Source organism: Amia ocellicauda, chromosome 14 (assembly GCF_036373705.1).
Source record: "Amia ocellicauda isolate fAmiCal2 chromosome 14, fAmiCal2.hap1, whole genome shotgun sequence".
NCBI lineage: Eukaryota > Metazoa > Chordata > Actinopteri > Amiiformes > Amiidae > Amia > Amia ocellicauda.
In genome coordinates, this window is record NC_089863.1 from 25,279,032 (window position 1) to 25,299,675 (window position 20,644).

General features: G+C 41.6%; 1 protein-coding gene across 1 annotated transcript; it reads right to left on the reverse strand.

The window, feature by feature from the left end:
* Window positions 1–4,289: 4,289 nt before the first annotated feature.
* LOC136767523 (semaphorin-7A) lies at window positions 4,290–16,879 on the reverse strand. Its single transcript, XM_066721361.1, has 14 exons — window positions 16,499–16,879; window positions 14,307–14,446; window positions 13,936–13,998; window positions 13,543–13,638; window positions 13,133–13,238; window positions 12,588–12,695; window positions 12,132–12,271; window positions 11,649–11,827; window positions 11,258–11,366; window positions 10,784–10,985; window positions 9,797–9,912; window positions 9,307–9,479; window positions 9,014–9,072; window positions 4,290–8,169 (listed from the first exon to the last, which is right to left on the reverse strand). Exons 1-14 carry the CDS (start codon window positions 16,587–16,589, stop codon window positions 7,823–7,825), a joined length of 1,929 nt encoding a protein of 642 aa, XP_066577458.1. The 5' UTR covers window positions 16,590–16,879; the 3' UTR covers window positions 4,290–7,822.
* Window positions 16,880–20,644: the final 3,765 nt, after the last annotated feature.

Sequence of the window (20,644 nt, forward strand, 5' to 3'; positions counted from 1 at the left end):
TTCAAATAACTAATAACAAATAACAAATGAATAGACCAAGCTGCAATTGCCAAATCCCATTTGCGGAGTTAAACTTTAGCTAATTAACTCATTTGATCATCTTAGACACTGGAAAAATAAAACAAGTTGAACAAACCTCTTGCACATCCTATTCAAGGTAACAGTCACTACAGATGCAAATACACAGCCACCATGTTATAATAATATGCTATTTGATAAGGTAAGGCGAACTTGGTCTATTCAGTCAAAGTAACAAGCAAGAAAATAAGAGAAAAAAATATAATTCTTCAAAAATACATACAGCCACCCAGCTGTTTTATTTAATTATCAATTAATGCTATACTATCTGTCTAAATTCTGTTAATTGTGAATAAGCATATTAAGATAATTTAAGGTGGTTTTCAATGGCCATAAGTCTTGTCTTATTGAATACAATCTAATTACAATGGAAATGTTTTTGTGTGCTTATTTTGTTTGTTGCAGGTCATGTTCATGTTGTTCTTCTGTAGTTCTGCACAGAGCTGCACAATTCCACAGATCTTGTTGGTGGCGCAGCGCAGATCTGTGCACAACTGTGGAAATCTGCTCGAACACAACCAGAGATCTCAAGCACAGTATTTAGTTAACACATTCACTGTTCACTGTGACACCTTGGTGTGCAAGTCTACAGCAGCAAAACATCAGAAAGAAATTATAAATAACCCAAACAAATAGCAAAATATTATGTTGGGTGTGCCAGGGAATGAAACACGTACCCAAACATGGCCACAGCACACACCTTTTTAAAAATGTGACATCCACCCATTCAGACTGTCATGAACACCCACAGATGCATGCATTGTTGATATGTTAAAATGAACAGATCAGACAACCAAGAGCATAAGATAATATTTGTTTATATACTTGTTGTCTTTGTTCCAATGAAGACCCTAGGGGTGGTGGTAAAAACTAGCACTACTGCAAATTGTAGCTTGCTGATTATCAATGACCCAGCTAGCTACACAATCGAGAGCTCCCACTGATTTCAACAGTGAAAGAGCACACACTGTATGTTTTGTTTTGTTTGGTCAATATCAATAATATACTTTTTTAAGTTTGTATTTCAGGGAAGCCATCCAGTGACCCTCTCAGTCTGGATTATGCACCCTCACAGATTATTATTATTATTATTATTATTATTATTATTATTATTATTATTATTATTATTATTATTATTATTATTATTATTATTTCTTGGCAGAAGCCCTTATCCAGGGTGACTTAAAACATAAATAAAAAGTGCAAGAATACATTTAAGTACAAGGCATCAAACATTACAAATTCAAATTTACATTATACAAAGCAATTCAAGATATAATACACTTTACAGCTTCCAATTTACACAGGTAAGTACAGTAAGTGAGGTCATACATCCTGGACAGTAAAAGCTGAGTGCTGTCAAGATGTTAGGTCACAGTCAAGGGCTGCGGGAAAGGGAGCAAGGAGGAAATCAAATCAATAATACAAGTATTAATAATGCAAGAAGCATGATAAAATGCTGTGAAGTGGTATTTTACAGGGATTAAAGGAATAATATCTTTCTTTCTTTCTCAATTACATTGGCTGCCAGTTCAATCTCGTATTGATTTTAATATTCTTATGATTTGGTAACATTGTAGAATACCAGAGAGATGCCTAATAGACCTAGTAGGCAATGTAGCAGGACAATTGAGGGATATCAGAGGTCTGTCAAAAGAGCAGCTGCTGCAGCACAGCTTCAGCCCAAAGAGGAAGTGGAGGTTGTCGAGTGCCACCCAGCCTCTGAAAAAAGCCACCGTGTCCGTGGGAACAGAGCTGAGCATGAAAGAGATGTGAAAATGTTGCTTTGAAGGAGCACATCAAGTGTCCGGAGAGACCGCTTGAGTTGCAAATTTCACTACAGTGCAACTGTTACATTTCTTTCAAGAGCTTGTGGTGGGTGAGCAAGTGATCCCCCCAAAAATCGTCTCTACTTGATGAAGATGTCATTCTAGCTGATTCAGTTTTCCAGAGTACTTTGCCACAAAAGGTCTGTGGTATCAGCTTCAACTAGAGGGAGAACACGGCTATCTGGACTGGAAGTGTCTAGGTCTCGACAGATGTCCAGTGCAAGAATATATGTTGGGAGGCCATATAAATGAATTTGTCAAATTTTAGCACAACACTTGTTTGATCAATCCAATTTAAATTTTATAGTAGCAATGAACAGCCAATCAAGCTTTCTAAAAATGTAAATACATTGTTAATATTGTAAATGCAGTAACACATATTTCGGTGGCTTTCTTTTTCAAATAGAAATGATAATTTGAACTTCAAAGTGTTCCGGTAACAGGAACAACGGAGTCAGGCTAGAGATGCGGTCAAACGGGGACAGGCAATGTGTCAGGTGATCGGGCGGACAGACAAATGAAGGGAATTCAAGAACTAGAGTACAGGAACACAGGCAAAGGTCAAAACACTAAGAACAAGTCAGAACAAGGAGGAGAATGCCTGAAAACGATACTCAAGAGTGACCAAAACTTCACAATGACGTCTGGGAATAGTGACGGAGAGGGAAGAAGTAACCAGGAACAGGTGTGTGGGAAGCTGGGGAAACAAGGCTGAATTAGGGATGATCAAAATGAAGTTGAACGGCAATCCAAGGTGCATCAGTGACCTCTGGTGGTGCTTCCAGGAAGTTCATGGGGAGAACACAGCCACTGGCCAGGTGTCTTCTCAAACCTATACATTGCAAGTGGCACACTTTCTGACACAATCACTGAGATTTTTTCTTTATTATTTATTTCACACACACATGTATCCTAGGCAGTTATGAACTGCTTGTGTAACTTGTGTGTGCAGATTTCCTTGAAAAGATACTGTCTGTAGAACCTGTCTAGCTTGGGGCAGAGCTTCACAGTGAACTTTTACATCTGGGCTCACATCTAAATGAGGGAATTGAGAATTCACTAGAAAACCAATGTTCTCAACTCACAGTGCATTGTGATTGCTACCTGCCTCCGAGACAAATTCCTCCTTTGCCTGCTGTTCCTGTCGAGCACCCTAAAGAAGTACTGATGTGTTGAAGGATGTGTGGCCCATGATTTTTGTAATCCTACTCATTTGCACTAAAGAACCTGACCAAAATCTCTTATGGTTATTCTCCCCTGTCTATGCTCAAACCAGAAGCTGCAAGAAGATTGACTACAGTTTGAGGGAACTGTAGGAAGTTTTGGTACACGTCCTGCTGTATCTCATCAAGTTTATTTTCTAGATCTGTTTCTGTGAGAGCGCTCTATTGTTCATTATATAATGGAGTAAGTGGCTTTGGTATCCCATTACCTCACTCAATGGTTGTGTCATTAACTTGTAATACACCTCCCTATCAAGCTCATCGCCCCTATCTGCAGTGCCCTCAGTCATGTAAAAGTCCATCATGGCTATTGAGTTCCTGTCTTCCCCTGCAATTGTTTCATTGTCACCCTCCACCTCTATGCCCTCACTTTCTGTCTGGTTGGCTTCTCCTGCAGTCAAGTACAAATCACACCTCTCTTTATTGTTACTGTTATTCCATTTGGATGTTTTTCATTATCCATATGATGAGGCACCCTATGACTATGCTGTCTTTACCTTCAAAGCCATGAAAAGCTGGGCTGGTGAAATGTGTACTGGCACAGAGGGTGGGTTTTCTGCTGGTTCACTAGTGTTTTTCCATCTCATTGGTTTGGAGAAAAATCTCTGGCTGGTTTGGGATCAATCTATAGTAGATAAATGCTACATTCATTGACAGTCACTTGTACAGAGCAAGTTCAAATGGATGCTAACTTGTCAAACACTATTTATCATTGGATGGGCTCACCTGTTCATTTTGGTCTACAGCAAGAAGAATGGCTGCAACATGACTGTATACCTCACATCATCTAAAAGATACAAAGTAACAAAGTTTTAAGACCAGTGTCGCCATTTTAAGTGTCACTAAGCAAGCATTTTACATTGTGGGTAATTTGAACCAACAACAGCATCAACTGCCGTTAGAATCAAAATAATGGTGTTATACACTTTACAACAAGAGGAATTGCGCTGTCCTCTTTATCTTCCTAAGCTGTAACAGTCAAATGCTATCTTGGAGGATAAAGAGGTGGAGGAAACTGTTGCATTGTAAGGAGCTACTACAGCAATGAGAGAATGAAAGAAACAACAAAAGACAGAATGAAAGATGTGAGACAGAAAATGAAGAAAGGAGAAGGAGAGATCAAAAAGCTCCTCAGAAATAGGGACACACTGAGCCTTCATTGTTTTCTTACTTTATTTCTGTTACTAAACATGTACAGTAAAGGGTATTGAATAGCGTCATTCTTTGATATCATTACATTTACATATATTTATAGTATGTATATATATATTATATATTGTTTTTTAAAAAATATATAAAAGTATGTAGATAATGGTGCATGTTAGGTTATCACAATGTGTTTGGCAAATGGTGTGTTCGTTCAAAGACTGTCCAGACACAAACTTCGGTTTCATGCTATGAACTCTTTTTGGAAGGAGCCTGCTTGCATCTCACATTGCACACTTATCTAAAAAAACTATAAAATAAACATTGAATAAACCTAAAAAAAAACAAGATTCTAAATATTGGCCTGGGCCTGGGCCTTGTAGTGTTGCGGTCAGGTCGCTGCACTGTGGCGTGGGAGAACGGGTTTTGAGTCTTGTCTTGGACAGAACCCCACAGTACAATACAATAATATATATCAGACCAGCTCTTGTTTTCTCACAAATATGTTACTACGTTGAAGAACAGCTGTAATAATTAAACAAGAATGGTTCCCAGAAAATCATTTTGCAGGCTTCGAAAATCGCACGGTTATTCTAAGATCTGCAACTCTTATAGAACAGCAACTCACTTAACTACTACAGAGAGGCCCACATCTTATTTAATTAAGGGACGATGGTGAAAAAGAGTGGTTGAGGGGAAGAAATTGAAAAAAAGATGCAGACATCAATCAGGTTTACTGCAAGGGAGATAACCTGTAATTCATATAAAATTAATATAGATCAGTCTGTCAGTTGCCTTTGGCTAGTGCTGGACAGTCTTTGAGTCTCATCACTAGAAACACAGCGATCGCATCTCTTCACACAGAAAGTCACCAACGATTTGACAGGACCAGGTGCATAAAACCAAAAACCCATCTCATGAGATTTCATCCCCTGATCCTTTCCCTTTAGTTCCTTGAGGTTAAGGGGCTACTGCGCACAGCACATCTGCACTTTGGTGGAGTTTCCCTGCAGTGATCGTGAAGTGATGATGCGAGTGCATGTTTGCGTCAAAAACTCAGGAGGATCAGGTTAAAAAATTAAAAAACAACCAAAAAACAAAACATGAAACCAACATTCATGTGCAAATGTCGATGATCTCACTCCATTTTAAAGATATAGGTTGACACATGTACTGTTACGGTCTCCAAGATGGCAGAGAAACGATGACGACTGTGGATATCACCATCTAATTCTCCCATATCATGGTTCTCTCTGCGTGTAAACTGCTCGCTCAAACAACGTCTGCGACTACAGCACGACAGCTGTCCACCTGACTAATTTGGATATCAGATATATCCTCCCTTTCCACTTCATTTGTGTGATGTGAGGGAGATAACGTCAGTTCATTCCTTGTGAAAGAAACGCAATCTGGGTCAAACCCGAAAAGGATCGATGGGTCGTTTTGCGCACGCAAGAATGGGCAGTGAGCGAATGTGCCAGTGACTGAGTGCAAAACGAGAGGAGTGATTTGGCAGGAGGCACAGACAGTGCAAAAAGGTACAAAAAGCACGAGGCAGATGAGGTGATCAAAAGAGCAGCTCAATACGTCACAAACCCGTGACAGCGTGTTCCTTACGAGGCGAGAAAAACGAATTGGCAAAAACTGGGGAGACATACGGTGGCTCGTTGAGGTCATATGCAGGGAAAACAAAACACAACCAAAAAAGGATCTAGCTACGGATTACCCATCACCTCCTACTGGCTTGTAATATCGACATCCTGAGATTTTCTTGTGATCGTGACATAACTACGTTTTTTTTTCATGGCATTAACGAGCCACCGTAGAAACATGTGATCGACTGGAGAAAAGGAGGGAGAGGCAAGGAGAGGGATGTGGTGTTTTTTAAGTTTGTGATCTGTGACAAATTATTTGTTCCCTCTTCTCTCCTCTTGGTTGTTAGTCTTATTACATTCCAATTCAAAATTCTTGTTGATTTCTGTTGGTGCCAGGGTTAACCAGTATGAAGTATGGAGCGTGGGCAAGACAACAAGAGTTTAACAACCCCAATCTCTACCCATAATCCTCTGTGGCAATCATCAGTCTCCGTCACACCAGTTTAAGTTGCCTCTCCTGTTTCTCTCCCATTAAAAAAACCCACAAAAAAAGAGAGAAAAAAATCCTATGGAAACCTACAGAGCAATTTATCGAGATTTCTAGCCTGGAGACAGCAGCAAGGTGGAAACTGAAGAGATGTTTGAACATGCATTGAGTTTCTATATCCCTGCTTTAAAGGCATTCTGGCAAAGTGTGAAAATATTCCTGTCCACCTGTGAGTTTTAGTAGATTCATAATGCTTACTGTCCACATCGCTAGAGATCTTTGCTCAGTTCTGCCGAGTAAACGGAAACCAGCATCAATGCATCAATTAGCCAGTTTTCACAGCAAATACAAAATGCATGCAGTGCGTTAATCTTTTTTTCCCCTGTCAAGATAATTATGTATAGATTGTTTGTTGTAATAGAAGAATCTAGAATCCTGCAAAATTCCGTGGTTTTCTACAGAATGAGGGCCAGGCAAAAGTGGATTCGTATAGGATTCCCACACCGCCCCCTGTAATTGAAGATGCTGACGGTTTGTGTCTGCTCCCTTTTTGGTTTGGTGTTGTGCCAAGTCAGTTTGCTAGCTTAGTTGAGGCTGCCTGTTGAAAAATGGGATGGCTCTGAGTACATATAAACACACGGTATATTAGATTTCTGTAGGATTTTTTTTGTAATTTTCTTTAGGGCTCCCCACTACACAAATCCATAATTTAACATTCAATTTTAAAATGTAGAGAATCCCCCATCCCCCAAATAAATTATAGTAACAATAGAGTGTAAGAATCATATTCTCACAACTCAAGGGTCCGTGTACACAAAGTTCTTAGCACTGCCATGACTTGGTACCTGGTTATCCAAGAAACTGGGAAAAAAAAAAGATAACTGCCTTTGTATCAAGAAAAGGATTTTTTTTAATCGAAGTAGAGTTTGAAAGGTGATTTTGAATAAGAAACGTCTCGTTTTATTTTATTTTTTTCAATCAGCCTATGGATGTGTTATGAAAAAAAAAAGAAAAACTTCAGATCTCCCAGCAACAGCCAGAAATAAAGCTTGCGTGTCACCAAGGAAGGATCAGCTCGTGAACCAGCGGTAAATCATACAGAGCCATTCTCAGTTCCCAGATATATACTTGCATTAAAAACAAATACGCCAAACTAAAATTCTCAATATCCTAAATAAGGTGCATTTTCACTGATCTCAGGTTTTAGTTGCTGAAGAAAAAAAGAAAGCAGCATCTCTACAGCAGGCAACATATTTAAAACCAATAATAATAATAATAATAATAATAATACATATATGTAAGACTTCTTTGCACTTTTGCATTTCATTTAATATTTTTTTCCCCACTAAGCACTGAAACCAGGTACCAAAGTGCTAAGTGCTTAGTGGACTGACCCTCCACTGTATCATCAGTAGTAGAAATGGCAGTATAGCGATTTCTCTTTGCTACACTGTGATGGGTTTCCTACAGTAGCCAGACAGTAATGGCTGCTAGCAGGAAGGACGTAGCCAGGGAGGCACAGGCCGGGGCACTGGGGAGGGCGCCGTTGAAGACCAGGTGGTAGGAGACGATTTCCTCTTTGCGGCCATTCTCCAGGGCCACGCAGCGGAAGATGCCCTCTTTGAGGGGCAGGTCAGGGGTGGGCGCGAGGATGCAGGACCCCCCGCTGATAGAGCAGGGGTAACGTTTCTGGCAGTTGTCCTTCTCCCAGGTGTAGTAGGCGTGGTAGGAACGGACCGGACATGGCAGCAGGATTGGGCTGTCCTGATCCACCAGCACCTCTTTGGGGTCAGTGCTGGGGGCCTTTAGATCTGAAGGGAGAGAGAGAGAGAGAGAGAGAGAGAGAGAGAGAGAGAGAGAGAGAGAGAAGGGGAACAAAAAATCAGTTGCTCTAGGGTAAAAATTGCACCAGGACCGAGATCATGAGCGCACAATTTGTTTCTACAGTATCTGTGCGACGTTCTTCCTGAACCCTGTTTCAGTGTTGAATGATCTTTCAAAGGGACAGTTTCATCCCTGCTTTTTTCCCCTTGTAATTTGTAGTGGCCCCGCCAGCTGCATCTCAGACACTTTTCAATTTTCCAGCAGTAGCACGTCCGTCTTTCACCCCTCAACCCTTCCCCTCTGCTCTAGTACTTATGCCTGACTGCTAATGGCTGGGTTAAGAATGGCATTCAGCAACAATAACAAAGACACACAACTCTTTTTTAAGCTTGTTTTGGTATATTTGGTATATATTTGGTATAAGCTGTATATTGCATTTGCTGTGCAGTTACTACAGTAGCTTAACCCTTAAGAACACAGCATGGCGTATATATGTTTGAACCGTTGAACAAGGTCTTCAAAACTATTTAACCCCAAGTCACCAGGCAAGTAGACTGTACACACTTAGCACTTTGGTACCTGGGTTTAATGCTTGGCAAAAGAAAGTGTGAGACGTGTGTTATATTGAGTTCCAGAGCTGTGGCAGTTAATGTCTGAGATGCCAGTTCTCAAGGAGGGCAGTGGGAATATTATAGATTGCTTTCCTCATTATTTGTGCTTTGTCTTCTGCAGCTAGACTAAAAAGGGGGAGTAAGAATCCATTAAAAAAATTGTGATTATTGATGTATCTTTAGAATGCAAGAAAGTTAAATCTGTGCATTGTGGACCTACCTGCAGAGTCTCCACACACGGAGGTGTTGGATTGGTCCAGGCTTTGAAGAATGGTGCTGCTATGGGGGCAAAGAAAAAGACACAAGGAATTAACAAGATCCTGGTTTCACTCACTCTCTCACATCACCTCTCTCTCTTTCAATTCTGCTCTGTTTCACTTCACATGCAGTGGCACTGTATGGGCGTACCAAACCCGTAGGATCGCCAGTGCAATTAACATATTGCCAGCGAATATACGATAACGCAAAGCAAAACACACACACAGGCGTGATTTAAAACAAGTCGTTTCATACCTAGAGCTGATATTGTATCCCTTGGGGACCGCCACGCATTTGTCACTGCCTTTGTCCCAGCCGCAGTATGGGTCGCGGGAGAGGACGCATTCTCGGCAGCTGTCCCCGTAGAGTCGGCAGTCCGCCAGGGGGAGGCGCTGTATCTCAGAGGAGGTGCCCACATAGAGGTGGCCCTGAGGGAGAGATGAAAGTCTTGTGTGAATGCGAGTAGTTTGTGTCCTAGTATGAGCAAAGTTATTATGAATATCTCGTTGAGTCACAATGTGTGCAATTGTGCGTACCCCACTTCTGGTCAGGCCATTGCATACGAAGGGAATATCGGGTTCGTTTTTATCTTCCAGATATCAATAAAGGTTTTGGTTATTATAATTCTTTCATTGAGTGCTTTGGGTTTTGGCGTTTACCCAATTACTTTATATCTGGATACTTCATGAGTGTGCATGTACGCGTGTGTGTATAGAACAACATAATCTGCATGACGCCTCAATACCTTCTGGGAGTCAATGGCCAGGGAGGTAACTGGGGTTTCGGTGTTGAACAGGGAGTACTGGGAGATGATGAAAGCTACTTCAGTGGTATGCAGCACTTTCAGAACATTCCCTTTGTCTGAGGAGAGAGAGAGAGAGAGAGAGAGAGAGAAGGAGGGAGGGAGATAGACAGAAGAGAGAGTAGAGAGAGAGAGAGAAGGGAGAGAGAAGGAGGGAGGGAGATAGAAGAGAGAGAGTAGAGAGAGGAAGACAGAAGGGATTGAGAGAGTTAGAGGGGAGAGAGGGAGAGAGGAGGTGGGAGGGAGGGAGGGAGGGAGGGAGAGAGAGAGAGAGAGAACATCATCGCCGTCACTTTATTATTATTAGTATTATTATTATTTCTTCTGAGCAGACACCCTTACCCAGGGCATCTTACAGTTTACATAAGAAACATTTGAAGTTATACAACCAGTACAATGAGCTGGGAGTTGGAGATGTTCAGGACTGCACTACCCAGTCCACTCCACTGGGGGCCCAGAGTGTGCTGTGTCTTCCTTCAGCTTTATTAAATTGATTAATTTAAGTGATGCAACGTGAAGTCTTTTCTTGAACCCGATGGATGCACGGCACACATTTGCATTGCGGCCGACTAGCCCATCGGTGTCCATTGCCAAATATTGCCATTGAAGTCGCAAGACCAAACTGGCCAGGCTGAATTGCAGCTGAGGCATTCCATGGACAAGTGCTGACCGTAGTTTGTCCAGACAGGCTTGCCATAGGTTTTATTTAGGGATTGCAACGTTGTGTGTGCGCTGTTGTTGTCATGCGGGTGGCAGCAATAACACATCGACCAATCAGGAGGCAATAATTAAAGGGGCGGGGCTACAAAAACCTGCTGAGGTGGGGCTCTCCAGGATCAAAGCTGGAGCCTCCAGATGCATATTGTGCCTGTGGATATGTGCTTCACCAATAGGAGTTGGCACCATCATACACTCCACCTTCCCTCTCACCTGTGCCCAGGTACAGGATGCTGTAGTGTTCATCGTTGACTCCCAGCACCATGTCGGCAGCGGCCTTGGTGAATCTCTGCGTGGTGGGCAGGGTCAGAGGACCTTTCCCCACTGGCTGGATGGCGCCCTCAAGTTCGGGGTGGTCTCGGATCACGCTCAGGGTCTTGGCTGCCAAGGTGGAGGTGACATTCTTAAACGCACACTGGAGAGAGTGAGAGCGGGGAGAGGGACAGTGATAAGGAAAGGAAGGGAGAAAGATGGTGGGAAGGAGAAAGAAGGAGAAAAAAGGTTAAGAGAGACAGAAGAAGATAGGGGAAGGAGGAACAGAAGGAGGAGAGAAAGAGGGTGGAAAGAGAGAGGGAAAGGGAGGAAAGGGGAGGGGTGAATAGAAAGAAGGTAGAAAGAGACAGACAGGTAGGTAGATAAGCACTTGCGAAGGGATTAGAGTCGGGGGCGAGAGGGGGGGTGCGTTACCGTTCCGGGCCGATGTGCTGGCAGGCTGCTGCTGTAGCCCTTCAGTTTGGATGTGCTGAAACTCTTGTCTATCTCCTCGATGGAGTAAGCACACACCACAGTAGAGTCCCTGAGCAAGAAGTAAGGACAGGATGGGGTCAGGATCTCCTACAAACTCTTATCTAATCAGCTGTTCTTCATTTCCAGCTCTAGGTCAAGTTCTATATCCCCCCAAACTAGCTACACCATTTGAATCCAGGCTATAGGACACATCCTGAACTGAACCATTCTAGAGGAGTCCTGGGGGAAGTTCATTGACCACCCCTCCCCCCAGAAACTCCCTCAGCTACCCAGATCATTACAGTTGCTCGAGCCCCAAGATCTTGGTGGATGAGTCACTAGAACCTCTCACCAGGCATTGGCGAAGACTCCGTACAGGACTCCGGTCCTCTTCTCCACACCAGTCAGGAGAAAGGCCTCCTTGAAGCGATTGTATTGCTGGGGGCTGTTGCGCACACCACACATGATTCGAGCCTTCAGGAACGTGGTCCAGGAATCGGGCAGAACGTTCTTGATGCCCCCTTCATCCACCTGCGTTTCCGGAGATGACACGCCACCAAACAAAACAAAAAAAAAGGTCACGACACATTTCAGTCGCTACGGTAACCCCATTAGTAACCTAACCTCCCCTTCCTAGCTTCAGCTGGTTGTATTTTAACCCAGCAATGCTCTCACCTGGTCCCCATTCACATAACAAATTAGAAACAATCTGAAACTGGATTGGAATGCCACCTTTTTCCACTGACTTTTGAGCCCCGCTCAGTTCAGATGAGCTTCAGTGCCAGTAGGAGGAGAGGTGGGGTTAAGGCAATTACAGTTTTGTTTATTTGTTTACCATGCAGACACGCCCAATTCTTGCCCGGTAAGGGTCCTCGTCTACAGTGGCTGTCCTGTTTTTCTCGCTGAAGAAGAAGTAGATCTCCTCCTTGTGGCTAGACACCCCGGGGACCATGGCCGCACCAGCAAACTCAGGGTCTGAGACAGAGGTAGAGAGGGGCTTTTGCATACACATTACATCACCCCAGACAGCACCACCCAGCCCATACCCATGTTTTGTTTCATTTTGGAAGGGATCTGTATATATACCAGCACTGTAAAGAACCCTTTCATTGTTATTATTCACTTATTTAGCAGACATCTTGATCTAGGGTGATTTAAAAGGTTTAAAACTAGATTTTGCCAAATACAATCCATGTTAATTTTGAAAGCCATAAAAACAAAACCTGCTACCCCTTCACACCACCCTCAATCCCTACCCCATCCCCCTTCCAAACCCAGGTCCCTCACTCACTCTGCAGCCACTTGTCCTCAGTCTTCAGCAGCCTGCGGGGGCCGTAGGTGCGACGGATGGAGCCTCCCCCCTGCCCGGATGCGGAAAGCGCCGAGTACAGGTTCCCCTCTGAGAGACAGACAGGCACAGCATTACAACCCTGCGGTACGGCTGGGCCACAACATGCCTCTTCAGTACGGAAGCCCCGGTGGTTGACCTGACACATCTTCCTCCTTCAAACCAGAGAAATAGCATCCTACTCGAGTATTTAAATATTAGTGGTGACTTCCAACGACTTTCCCAGAAGTTCTGTGAGTAGCACTAGTTTGGACTAAAGCGTGCATTTTATAATATCATTTTTTGTACATGTAAAATCTTTGCCATTTGTTGTCCATTCTCCAGAAGACCCATGGCATCACACAACTGACTGCTGATAAGAAGCTGGGAAGGATCTTGTTCCCATTTTGAAGAAAAATAAGAACACCGAGAATGCCGCTCCAATAAATATCCAATAAAGTATGAATACACATTTTTTTACTTTTCTATTTTACACATATTTGGCTTACCTGTGGAAAGACTGATGGATCGCTGAGAGGGGAATGGCGGGGTGATGTGGGAGGCCACCATCAGCTGGCCATTGCTGGTTGTGTCTGTCAGCTCAGTTTCATTTTGCTGAAAAAGGGGAGAGAAACATGTGGCCAAGAAGATCAGACTTTGCTACTGCTTTGCAATGATTAAAAAAACACCCACAAAATCACACACTTCCTTTGAGCTCTGAAGCTTGAGAAATGCTTGAGATATTCAGGTTTCATTCCTGTGACATTAATACATGCATTGACTAGGAAGCTGTGCCCATTATTGTAAAGTGTGCCCAGCGTTTGTACAGGTCAACCACTGGGAACAAAAATACATATGGAAGTTGTGTGGTTGTATTATTATTATTATTAATAATAAATAAATGAATAAACACCATTACCAAAAGCCAACACTTGGGGCTACCAGCATTTGTGCCACAGATCACAAAAGTGTCGTTGACTTTCTGAATAACGGTGATGAAGTTCTCACACTCGGCCTGAAAAAATAAACATAACAGATTAAATAAGACAGAAAGCAAATAACAAAACAAAAATGCAAACTCCAGGAACCACTTACACCCAAGAGAAAAGCACACCTGGTCATCTGATCAAATTACACCTATAGAAGGTGGTTTAAAGCTGTACTCTTAACAGTTATCATTGTTCAGGCAAGTTAAGGTGATCAGCCACCCTACTATATCTCTTGCCACCCCAAACAAAAAAAAACAGAGCCACCTGGCCCTGTATCAGAGTGGACGGGGGTGTCAGCACTCTTGCTCTTTGCTTCTCCTTACCTCTGGTGCAGCACGTCTGTCCAGGCAGGCTTCTCTGCCATTCTCATCTAACGTCACCGGAATCTGGGAAAGGAAAGGTGAAGACTGAGATGGGCTAGGCAAGGACTGAGACTGGATGGAATACCCCCTTGTTTAGCATACCTTACTGTAAGTGCATGTCTGTTTCATTACAGTGTGTGTATCTTTTCTATATTGTGCTGCACTGTGCAATCTATTTGTCGTGTGTATGGATTACAGCACGACAGTTGTTATAGTTGTAACCCAACTCCACAACCACAAAACATCCACTTTGCACGGCCTCTTATTTGCAACTTGATAGACAAATCCCGCACCCTTGTGGTAAGATCCTGTAACTGCTTCGCCAAGCCTACCTGCGTCTCCTTCAGCCCGGATTCCGTGAAATTCAGCACATAGATCACAGCTCGGCCGCCAATATAGATGACGTCAGTGCCCTCTTGGTGGAAAAGCGATGTGTAGTTCTCAGGGTTGGCATAATGAAACCGTGCGGGCTCTGGAAAATATGTTTGGTTTAAGAAATGCAAGCAGAACACGTTAAGATAGCTATTCGTAATTTCTTTACACACACGCACAGACCTATAGTAATCACATGTGTTCTTACATATTTGATATGAAAACTGATAAGCTGGAAGTCGTATATATTTTACACCTCTAGCCGCTGCTAAAAACAGCAAGAGAGGGAGGATAATCCGTATTTATATTAAAAGTTGCATCAAATAATTAAAATGTAATAATGTTTAAACAGCAGAGGAATTCTTAAAAGAAAAATATATATATTATTTGCCTTTTAAAATATCTTCACTGTGGAGAATTCCGCCTCCTGCAGTGCGTGCCATGTAGCTGCCAGCACCGTGCTTTCTGGAAGTCGCACAAAAAGACCGCAGCGCTTTGCAATGGGACGATGTGATATATTAAAGGCCACGGTACCTATTCTACTACTACTACTACTACTACTACTACTATTGTATTATTATTATTATTATTATTATTATTATTATTATTATTATTATTATTATTATTATTGTTTTTAATTAGTTAATTGCTTTAGGAAACTAACAGAAGGGTATCATGCATTCAGTCGGACACCAAGAATGAATGAATGAATGGCTAAGACTACAATGCAAAACATCAATAAAACAATAGACCTATAATAATATATAAGACCTAACAACATCATGATGGAAATAATAACACGCTATCCACAAAATGTGATACGCATCTGCAATTCAGGTGGCGTAACGACGTCCTCTTGTAATGAAGAGGGGGGGGGGGTGTGTGTGTGTGTGTGTGTGTGTGTGTGTGTGTGTGTGTGTGTGTGTGTGTGTGTGTGTGTGTGTGTGTGTGTGTGTGTGTGTGTGTGTGGAATTTTCCACCACTGCCTGGGGAGTGCGCTTGTAACGAGGTCGGTACGGCGGGGCTCTGCCGGTGTCGCGCTCCTGCTGCAGCCCCCGCTCAGCTCGTCAGCGCCTGCACCTGCATTGCAGTTGCGCAGCGCACAGAGCCGCACAACCGCCAATAAAGACGCATCTGTCTGTATAAATCGATGTAGACACACAATAGAAAGAAACAACACAGTTCCCTACAAATATTTCTAATCAAAGGAATGCAGTGTTTTTTCTTCTTATTTTTTTTGTTTGCACTAGCTTGTAACCCTCAGCACATACAAGTATCCATGGTGACCGTTGCGTATTCACGGTGGGCCCCCCGTTGGCCCGCTTGCACAGCCTGCGCCCTCACTAACTAATGCACATGTTGAGCACTATCCTGCTCACACATCCACCCGGTGCATCGTGGAGCATCCTTCTTTGGGACGTGCTGTTTTTTTGTTTGTTTGTTTGTTTGTTTGTTTTCGGCACGTGGCGTACGTGCTCCGCGTACAAAAGCAGACATTATTTGGGATGCATCAATGTGTTTTCACCGAGGAAAACTGTACCGCATTGTTACGCACGACAGTGTTTGTGCAACGCAGGGTTACCGCAGAAATAATAATAATAAAAAAAATAATAATAATAATATGATTCCAATCGAAACGTAGTATTTTAGTTTCTCATTAATCCCCATTACATTATGTATTTATGAAACACCGCACTCATTCTCAAGCCCCACTTGCACACTGTAAACAACAACCATTTAAACGAACACAAGATTGTTAACACGATATTCTTGCATGCAAACCTAAAAAAAAAAAAAAAAAAAAAAAAAAAAAAGTTATATGAATCAAAAAAGTGTGCAACGGTTATTTGTTCTGCCACTAACGGCATCACAGTCGTGCTATGCCAATTAAGGAAGCAGCATCCGTCCTGCATCCTTGTCTCGCAGGGAGGCGTCTGGTAATTTGCATCACATCTCCTCAGTTCACCGAGACGTGAATGCATCAATCGTTATGGACCCTGACTGATTTCCCTGAGCTTTCCTTTCTGTAAAAACGGACCCAAACCTCCTAGCTGCCCCACTCGCGAATAGACCACCGACCCCTCATCATGCGAAAGGCGATATCATTACACTCGTCTAGCATACATGAAGGGAAAAGAAGAAAACACCCTACCTTGCAGAGTGAACTGCAGCCTCGGGAGCCTCTCGTTATTGGAGGCAGATGCCAGTGAAATTAAAGACCCGATAAAGATCAAAGCATTCATTGTTATTATTATTATTATTATTATTATTATTATTATTATTATCTCAATGTCGTATTCGTTCTGGATTGATTGATAGGTATATCTCCCGTATCTGCGACTCTTCTAGAATCGCGCCTTGTTCTTTCTCCGCCACCGGGTAATAATACCAAATTAATGAAAATAAACGTTATCTAGAAATGTGTACAGAGCAGCAGCGTTTTTCTTGTCGTTTTCTCCACCCTCTCTCGAATGTCCTCTTGGTTTTTATCTCTGCCTTATAGCCTGCTCTGAAGAAGAGGGGCTCGCAGGCTCCACCTCAAAAAAAAAAAAAAAATGTGTGTGTGTGTGGAGGGGGGTAGAGTGTGGGAGGCTGGTTGAAAGTATTGATAAGACCCAGAACATCCAGTCATTCCTTTAACACACACACATATATATATATATATATATATATATATATATATATATATATATATCAGTGGCGGTTGAGTACTAGAGCTAGCTAGCTAATTTATCAGAAGGCTAAAAAAAAAAAAAAATTTGCTGAAAAATAACATAACTGACAAAAAACGCTCTATAACCAAGATAAGCGATAAAATCTACCTACCTCCCATAATTTGAATAATAATAATTATTATTAAGGTAATTAGAATGTAAATGCTCAACTAAACTTTATTTTATGTTGGTTTACTTTATTTTATTTTATGATTGATTGAGTGAACTATCACTATCTCAATGTCGGAAATTACATGTAGCATCAACAAACATCTTACATCAGAAAAACAAATCCAAACATACACATAAACACATTAAGTACTTAACATAAAGGTCTGGCACACTAAAAAGTTAAGGTTCTTAAGCTGTTCTATTTAGAACCTTTGGGTTCTTCGTGAATTTATTTTCATTAAAAGTTCGATTAAATCCGTCGTAGACACAAGGGATCATTTAATAATCATTTTTCATCATGATCGCGGTTTATTTAAGGTACATTTTAGGTTCTGTAAGGATCCTTGTTTGCAAGGAACCTTGGCAAAAGGTTCTAATAAGAACTTTTAAGGGTTCCTCCACAGTATCAACCCCAAGAACCCAAAAAATGTCTTATTAGAACCTTTACTTTTTACAGTGGAGGATACTTTTGGATACCAGGAAACGTATACAGTGGCAAATACATTAAAAAACATACATACATTGACAGTTTTAACAGCGTTTCTATTCTGGGATTTTGAAATAGTTTTCATGTACTACTCGAGATCACTGGGGAGAACAGAGAAGAGAGGCTTTGTATTGGAAAATCTATGTTTATGAAAATAGAATTTAGTTAATACAAGAATAAAATTAATTAAATACACTTTTTTTTTCTCTCCCCCCTCTCGTCAAGGAACCCAAGCGGCACAATCTTCCACAATTAAGAGAATTCTTTATAAACGTTATCGATCAGAAATATAGAGATGTAAAAAACGAACAATTTAAATCAATATCCCTCTTGATTTTGTTTAGTCATTAGCAGGGTATATCTATAGATTATTCGAAAGGACACTTCCCTAAACTTTTTAGTGTGTAAGTACTTATGTGGTAGCAGCCATACCTTCTTCCAATCAATATCAGGTAATCTCAATGTCAATCTCTCTATCCAACGTCACCGACTCACTACACTCCTAATACGCATGCGTACCTCCTAGTTCATTCTGGATCCTTTGATTGGATGGAAAATATGTCAGTTCATTCTGTAACAGATCTGATAGGTCGAAGCCTCGGAGCACATCCTCGGTTAATCACATTTTTACTGTGTGATTGTATGGAATGGGGGAGTAACATTTGAGTTGTAATGCGTTATGGATCATTTTCATCCACCGGTTCTCTGGTTCTTCCCCAGAGGGTGCTGTTGAGACTGTACCTTCATGGCAAAAGATTTATTGGAGTCATGTATTTTGTGACATGAATGTATTTGGTAAAGTTCAATCAAATGTTTAAAAAAGTGAGAGATCAGTGCTGGAAAGTGATTACACACGATTTCACGCCGCACATTTTTTTTAGCAATTAGAACGCGGGACGCAGAGATTTTAATTGAAAGAAGCCTTTTTTTACACGTCACGCTCTTTATAATTAGTTACTAATAATATCTGAACTAGCCTGTATGCTCCTCGCCCGCAGACTAGATTGTCTTAATTGCATTTATCATGCGGTGGCTATAATCTTCCTTAATTTATACAGCAAATATAGGCCTATATGTATATGTGTATTTGGAAAGACGACTCCTCTAAGACATAGCTTAATGGCTGTATCGATTCCCAGTACCCGTGCATATTCATTGTATTGTTTTAAATCAAGGGTGTCAGACTTCTTAATTGGCTTCTTAATTGGTCTAATAAAACAATTAACTGGATCCATTTAACCCTTCTCTCCAGATTCTGAAATGTTCTGTGGGTTCACTGTTTTGGGCGATCAACAAATTGTAAGGTATCGGCTACAAAAATAAAATATGAAAGTTATAGATAATCCTACCCGAGGTAATCATGACATTAATTAAGTAATTGGCCTTAAACTGTGCTAACTGATTGTATTATTCAAAGTCCCCTGGGATAAAATGGATAGGACAATGGGGTCACCACCGAGATTGGCAACTTGTTGTAACAATACATGTTTCCTCTTTGTTCTTTATTTCTTTAAATAATAATAATAATAATAATAATAATAATAATAATAATAATAATAATAATAATAATAATAATAATAAAATGATCACCAAAAAGTAATTGGGAGCTCATGTTGGAACAAAAAACAGCAGACAGTGCAGCCCCCCAAGCCTGGGGTCTGACACCACTATGATTGATGTTCGCCTGGCGTTTTCTTCCCTTTTAGCTTTAACGCAGTAGTTTTCAATGCTGATACAGTGCGGTCCGGACGCCTCTCTCGGGGGAGCTGTCAACGCCATCACCGCAGCGGTCAATGATCTGTCGGACACCGCCCACTCAGCGATAATGGGGTCGCCGACTCGGCAGTTGGGGAATCCCAATGCCACAACATGTTTCTGTGGCATTTTTCAAAAGGTGTTAACTTGTTATAATATTATTAACAATAATAATAATAATAATAATAATAATAATAATAATAATAATAATAATAATAATAATAATAGTAGTATTATTAATAATAGTAATCATAATAATAATACAGCTAACAGGAAATTCTGAGAATTTAGGGAAAGTTATAATTAGGTTCCCTTATGTAACGTTCTTAGTTTTTGGGACGTTGTAAGGACGTTCTGAAAACATCATTAATGTTATAAACAGGTCCATGCCTGACGTTACAAAGTGGTCCTACACAGAGCATTAGAAAAAGTTCCCTTGTAGTGGTCAGAGCAGGTAAATGTACGTTTACCTGACATTTAGAAACGTTCCTGTTCGGCCCCCTTTTGTTTTTTGTTATGACGTCACAATCCTGACATTCACAGGACTTTAGGAAATGTTCCCTTTTGGTTCCCTATTGGTTATGCCAGGACGTAATAACTAGGACATTCACAGGACATTGGGGATGTTCTTTTTTGGGACCCATTTTCTTTGGGCATGACGTTATAATCAGGGCCTGCACAGGACATTATGGAACGTTTACTATTGCCTGCCCACTGGTAGGCTGTTGCAACGCGGGCAACGGGATCTGCTACTGGTTTTCTAAGTCTTGCCTTGCTTAGTTTTTAGGCAAAGGCACTATTATTAGACCGTCTCTACAAGGGAAATCTGTTCCTATTTTATCTCGCACGATCACTGAAAGCAAATCTCATCTTTTTGTCATCCCCCCATTCTACGCAGAACAAGATTAGCGCCTCTAATTGAATTCCAAGGGTGTAGCACTAAACGCTAAACGGTCAGGGATGTTTGACCGCCACCTTGCGTCCACACCTGGGAAACGCAGCCGCAGTTAATTAAAGACCCTTCTCGATGCGTCTGATGTGCAAGTTACTAAAATGAATCTCCTTACTTAACGGGTCAAAAGCCAGGCACGTCACGGGGGACGGGGTAAATGTGACTCCTGCCCTGTCACCCAGAAGGTGCCCTGCGTCCGGTCGACACAATCCATCTGCA

Bases quoted from the DNA above. Each gene is read 5' to 3' on its own strand.
- LOC136767523 (XM_066721361.1), bottom strand. From the start codon at position 16,589: ATGAATGCTTTGATCTTTATCGGGTCTTTAATTTCACTGGCATCTGCC. The intron at 11,828-12,131 runs GTAAACAAATAA...CCGGAAACGCAG, and splicing joins GAATTGGGCGTGTCTGCATG to GTGGATGAAGGGGGCATCAA. The intron at 9,913-10,783 runs GTGAGAGGGAAG...CTCTCTCCTCAG, and splicing joins CATCCTGTACCTGGGCACAG to ACAAAGGGAATGTTCTGAAA.